Genomic DNA, 6405 nt, shown 5'->3' on the forward strand with positions numbered 1-6405 from the left:
GAACTACTGCTTAAATCTACCACTAAATTTCTCATCTTCTTCCGGACTAGAGTTTTAGTACGGCAGAACATCATGAAGTTGCACTTACGTTGCAAAAAGTAACTGCCATACAGGAAATAATCCAACATACACCAACACCAAAACCTACAAGAACAATGATTATCTGTCCAGTGTCCCAAATTTTGATAAATGAGACTCTTTGTTAGGCCTACTATTACTTTGCCAGGCTCACAATCTGATGTGCAGTTACACATTTTCTTAAAAAAAGATATGAAACAAAGAGCAGGGAGCAACACAATCACAATTAATACAATAACGAGTTTATGACCTTTTAATTCTTATAATTACTTTCACACATACAAATACACAGAAGAGTAAAAAAATTATGTCAGTTCACAGATCTACTTTGTATTTGAAAGGACACACGTATCCACAATTGTTTTAAAATTACAGTTGTTACAAATCCAAGTGATTAATGAAGAAATAATTTTGTACTGAAATTAATATAAAACCTCATGTGGCACATTCGGTCACTATTAAATTATGTAATGGTATCACTTGCCACTGTCTCCACTCCTGTTAAGGCAAATGAATATAAACTACTAAATTACTTCATCCCAGTTGTGTATTAGCAACTTCTGTTACAAAATGAAAATGAGCACATTTAATTCCACTCATTTTCCTCAAATCAATTGGCAAGTGCTAACGCAGAAAAAGGGCAAGTCTTATTTCACATTGGAAACTGTATTACCATTTCTTCTCATTAAAACAAAATGAGAATTTGCATATATAATTTTAGTCGACAAAATGGTTTTTCAGATATTTCATCATGCCAAACATCCGGAAGCGCTTGACACCTAAAAATGGAAACATGAGTTAAATTCAGCTTACCAGAACAATTGATTCACCTTACGCACTATGTAAAACAAGCACTTACCAAAAACTTTCATCAGTTCATCGTCACATATAGCAAACTGCTTGTTTTTCGGGTCCTGAAAAACAAAATTACCTAAATTTACAATCATGAATTCATAAAAACCATGAAACAGTCATTTAAATAAAACAACTTACGTAAAGATTTCTTTCTTTAATGATGCCCCATATCTTTTTGACAACTTCATGACGGGGCATTGAGTCTTGTCCCATAAGTGCTGCCAATTCTGGGCTAAGGCTTTTGGCTTTGATGTAGCCTCCCCCACCACCTCGTTTTGCCTAGAAGTGCAATTAGAAACCATGATCAGACAAAAAATTCCAACCAAATAAGAAATTTAACACCTAAACATGTGACCTAAAACATACTGAAAGCTGAACTTAACTGCAGGAATTAGGAATGTAACTTCAAAAACACATCAGGGGAATAATCAGAAATGTATGTTTTACTGTAGCAATGTCAGCAAAAGTAGAATCCTCAGTGACAGCGGACTTTGTGTAGCTGCTTCATTTACATACCTCAACCAATCATGTAACACAGTTTTGTTTACATGTTTATGGCATTGTCTCAGTGTGGTCTCAGGTCTACAGAAGACTGTTTTGGCCACAAGCATTCCCACTTCAGATTTTCAAGTTGGCAAGGGGCACTGCCCGTTGTATGGCATCTTTTGCCGATTATACTCTAGATCTCATTTTGGGCCAAGACAGGAACATTTAACATTAAACTTAAGTGTTACTTACACCTCCTTTCTTTTTCGCTCCACCGCCACCACCACCACCTCCACCAGAACTGCTTTTCCTTGCTTTTGCCCAGTCTTCATCACTGTCACTGTCACTACCCTTCTTCTTCTTCGCTGGAGGTTTGCCCTTTTTTGGCGAGGCACCCTTAGACTTTTTGGATGGATTATATTCCTCATCACTTGCATCCTGAAACAAAGAAATGCATAAATTCAATCCAACAATATTATGACTTACCACAGGAGGCACTGAGCTGCTGACAGGAACAATGACAAGACAGCTAAACATATAAGCTTTCAGACAAAAAGATATTCTTCCAAAAACACACACACACACACACACACACACACACACACACACACACACACACGAAACAACCAATATTAAACACATTTTATTATTTTTTCTGTCATTTGTAAAGTTAGGCAGATTTTCAGCTGTTATGGTACTTACATCATCTGAGCCTTCGTCACTTTCTTCACTACTGCCTTTCTTGGGCCGCTTTGTGGGCTTTTTAGCTGCTCTCTTTGCTTTAGGTTTTTCATCTTCTTCTTCCTCCTCATCCTCTTCTTCTTCCTCTTCCTCCTCATCCTCTTCCTCATCTTCATCTTTACTGTTTTTCTTTTTTCCGTCTTGTTTCTCTTTGAGACACTCCATTACCAAGTCATCCACTTCCTTTTTCCTGAAAATTGGCACAACATACTCCTGCATTTGCTCTGATACAAATACACAGCAAAAAAAATACTGGAAATTAACTTGTGATGTGAAGTTATTAAACTGCACATGCACAAAAATGGGGCACTTTCTGGAAACTGCTCTCATAGTTCAAGGGCAGAATATACACTGTATAACTGCAAAGTTGAGCTCATGCACTGTGTGAGAATCAGCTGCCATTATAAAAAAAACATTAAACGAAGAATTAGTCAAATCCAAATTGACAAGCGCCCTAAAGCTACCCAAGTTCAATGCATTCACCAAAAAACAATCTACCAGTTACCTGATTAGCTTACTTGGGTAGTAAGTACATTTGCATTCCACAGGTTGAATGTCTTAGAACATTTTTCCTTGAAAATTAAAAAAATGTTTCTAAATAGAAGAATGCACAAGGAAGTTATTTTTCACTTATGAAGCTCCACTTGCATGCAGAAATAAGTTCAATTTGTGAAACAACCAACTACGCAACCTTTTACTTATGGAACACACAAGTCACGAGTGCACTAATGTGAAAAAGTAAAATTAATTGCAAAATATCCAGTAAACAGGAGCCAAGAAGTATTAATTCAAGGTAAACGACCACATTCAAATTTTGGTCTGACAAAACTTTAATGCTAATCATTCACTACACTAATCTATGACCTTACAGACAATTTTTTGAGATCTAGACACCACGAATGGGTCGTTACAACTAAAAACCTTTTGCTTTCAGACGAAACATGACAGATATTACCTGTCTGAAAGATCAACATCCAGCTTCTCTTCAATCTGCTGGCGGACTTTTTTGGATGATGTTGAAGTAAGATCAGCATCCTTCAGGATAGCTATGGACATATCCAGCATAAATATTAGTACAAAGCGATTTTTCAAACGTATACATTATCAACCTGTACACAAGGAAACAAATTCTAATTCTGGACTATTCAAAAAACATCAAGCATCACATTACCATTTACTGGTTGTAACTGACCATTTTATTCCATCACTTTTGGGAATGTAACTGACACTAATAGTTCCTCATGCAATATTCATCAGATTCACCTTGAATATGGCAGGAAGAAAATACCACGCTGACTTTCCAAGTTAACCGTAAAACAACTTTAAAACCCACATCATAAATATCAGGGATAAGTTACTTTAAAAACACTTCTAGACATTACCTCCACTACAAACTATTACAGTTATTGCTGAAAGGGTATAAATGGGTGGAATGGGGCAGGGGAGTGAGGAGGCCTTGCAATAACTGCTCTAAATGCCGACTATTTGCATTTATGAATGGAGACACTGAACATATGATAGAATGTTAGTGTTAATGTAATGCTCTCTCTGCCTAGAGAAAACATGACACTAACAGTATGGATGAATCTCCAGCTCACAATGACCCAATTACCAAAACCTACTACCACTACATGTAGGGGCAACCATTTCTTCACAGATTACTATCAACACCTTTTCCTACTGTAATTACTTAATATGCTCAGTGCAGCCCAGCTGCTTTTTTTTATGTGAGCACATTTAATGTCCTCTGCAGCTAGCTCTTCATGGTTCTACAGCCTGTACATTTGGGCAGATTACTTTTACTGTGTGATATACACACAGCTGCAGTCCACATGCCATCCTTGTATTCAGTTGTATGCAAGTCAGCTTACACATCAAGTCTTCTGTTAATGAGCCACTACACTGGGCATTTGATCCACACACCCGTAAATACTATAGTGCTTCAGAGGTTAAGTCAAGGCTTGTGGTTATTTGTGTTCTTAAGATGGATGTCTCATAACAAGAACCATTTGGCTTTAACCAACACAATCAGCATGTGATGTAACATGCAAGTACTTTCATCAATCTTTTGGCTACAGTTGTTACTTTGTTCTGTTTAAACTATTTTGTAACCACTAATGTAATTTTAAGATTCCACTACATTTACTGCGGAAGACAAATTTGAAAGTTTCTAAACAAGGTCAAGGGTTCCGATAACATTTTACTTGCAGCTGGTTGGCTGATTTTTCAAACCTCTACAAGTTTACTGTCCTACAACCACATTTCAGATTTTAGGTTATTTTCCATGTTAAGAGTGTTCAGTTGTGACACAGTGACATCACCCAAATTATGTGGCTCACTCACAATTGAAAGAATTACTAGTAATTATACTCATAAAATCTATCAGTGTAGAGTGAACCAGTGTTGGTAAGGGGCTTGGAACAAACACTGTGGGCTTTCAAACTAAGAAAATGAAACTAAATGATACAAGGATTGTCGAGTATAAATTTACAGCAAAAATTCATTCAACGGAGAGGAAGGAAAGGGTATAAAGACGTCCAGCATTGTACCCATCCTTTCTCCCCCAAACAAATTTGAACGCATGATAACAGGTTTCAGCACGAAGAATTTTATGCAATCTCATTGAGGCGCAAGGAAGTAGTGTTATTAATGGTTTGAACGATTAATCCAATCCCTAAACAAATTTTAACAAAATAGCTTTCAGGAACGAATTTTTAAATTTTAAAAAATTTATATAATCTCAAATCAAAAAAATTATGTAAGTGAAAAAATAAAAATATACTTGGTTTTTCGCAATATTTATTTAAAATAATTTATTCTAAATAAATATTTCTTAAGACGATAAATTCGCCGGCGACATACAGCCATCACTATACGATGAATAGCGATTGACTTTTCTTAAAACTACCAACGGAAAAATCTTGCATCAAAGCTAGATTAATTTTGTTTCCATCTGAATAAGGTTTAAAATATCAGATACTGTACGTATACAACTGCTCAAAGGCAATGGAGGCTTCCTTCTGTGGCACACTGTGATCGCGTCATTACGACCGTTAGGATTATTCAAAACAACGGTTCAAAGCCACATTTTCTAAACAGAAATATACGATATTTAATACTACTTCATGCTTATTTTTAGGTCTCCTACAACAGAACATTATTTTAAAAATTATTTCTAATATCCATAACACTCTTAAACACTAATAAACAATAATATTCCAATTTACCGGCAATTTCCTTGCGGAGCTCGTCTTTCGAGATGTCTGCCATTTTAGCCAGTAAGGACAGTTCTACCAACAACTCGTGCTCGGAGGGACGCTACAGAACACTGCGCTTGTCGCTGCGAAGATGGCTACAGCGTTGCCACAGCAAGATCTTGTGAAGTACAGTAGTTGCTCTGGAACCAGTGAACAGAAGACAGAAGGACGGCATCGTTGCCATGTAGATAACACAAAACGAGAGAGAATTTAAATTTTAAACTGCAATATCAACTGTTCTAGTATAATAATGCCTACTCATTATCTCGCATTTAAACGCGCAGACTATGTCGTTACCTACTTCCTGACTCTAAAAATCAGTAGGTAGTAAATGTATACGACTACTATTTTATTTATTTGGTCATATTGACAACACAACCATTCACATATTACAAGATTTAATAGCAAATATATAACAAATTTCCATACATAAACTACGGTTTCCTTTAAATAAATATATGATATCCACATCAGACTTAGCTACTATTTTATGCTCTGTCCTTTTAGTCGCTAATATTTTATACACTCGCATACCGTTCATGGGTAGCAAACAGTCGACGGCAGGTGGTACATGTTGACAGCTTTTGTGAAGGATGTCAGTAAATGTATTTGTTGGCTACCAGAGACCTACCTCCTGCAGGAATAAAAAACCAAGTAGTTCAAGTCTCTAGTTAATATACCATACACTTACAACCTTGGGCCCACTAACTTCCATTCGATGCAAATAACTAGAAAATGGACTGTAGTTGAGTCAAATCCTTATTAGCGATGTTATTGTTTTCTTTCTGCTTCCTTTAAACGAAATAAACCAACGTTTACTGGGGATATCTGCCTATATGTTAGCTTCACTTTTGTCTCTTATAATTTTAAATCGGTTCCACCTACTGTCCTATTCTTAAAAGGCTCGTTTTTTCGCCATAATGCTAATATCAGTTCGTGATAGTTTGAAATTATAGGTTTGTGTCAGGTTCATTGTCTCTGTTGCAAG

The 6405-nt window shown here is 36.3% G+C and overlaps 1 protein-coding gene across 1 annotated transcript; it reads right to left on the reverse strand.

Moving 5' to 3' along the window:
* Window positions 1-313: 313 nt before the first annotated feature.
* Window positions 314-5539, reverse strand: LOC126251721 (uncharacterized). The gene is made up of 7 exons (XM_049952322.1): window positions 5388-5539; window positions 3116-3206; window positions 2122-2350; window positions 1672-1857; window positions 1072-1212; window positions 938-992; window positions 314-857 (listed from the first exon to the last, which is right to left on the reverse strand). Exons 1-7 carry the CDS (start codon window positions 5428-5430, stop codon window positions 796-798), a joined length of 807 nt encoding a protein of 268 aa, XP_049808279.1. The 5' UTR covers window positions 5431-5539; the 3' UTR covers window positions 314-795.
* Between the last annotated feature and the right edge of the window lie 866 nt (window positions 5540-6405).

The sequence above is a fragment of the Schistocerca nitens genome, chromosome 4 (genome assembly GCF_023898315.1).
Source record: "Schistocerca nitens isolate TAMUIC-IGC-003100 chromosome 4, iqSchNite1.1, whole genome shotgun sequence".
NCBI lineage: Eukaryota > Metazoa > Arthropoda > Insecta > Orthoptera > Acrididae > Schistocerca > Schistocerca nitens.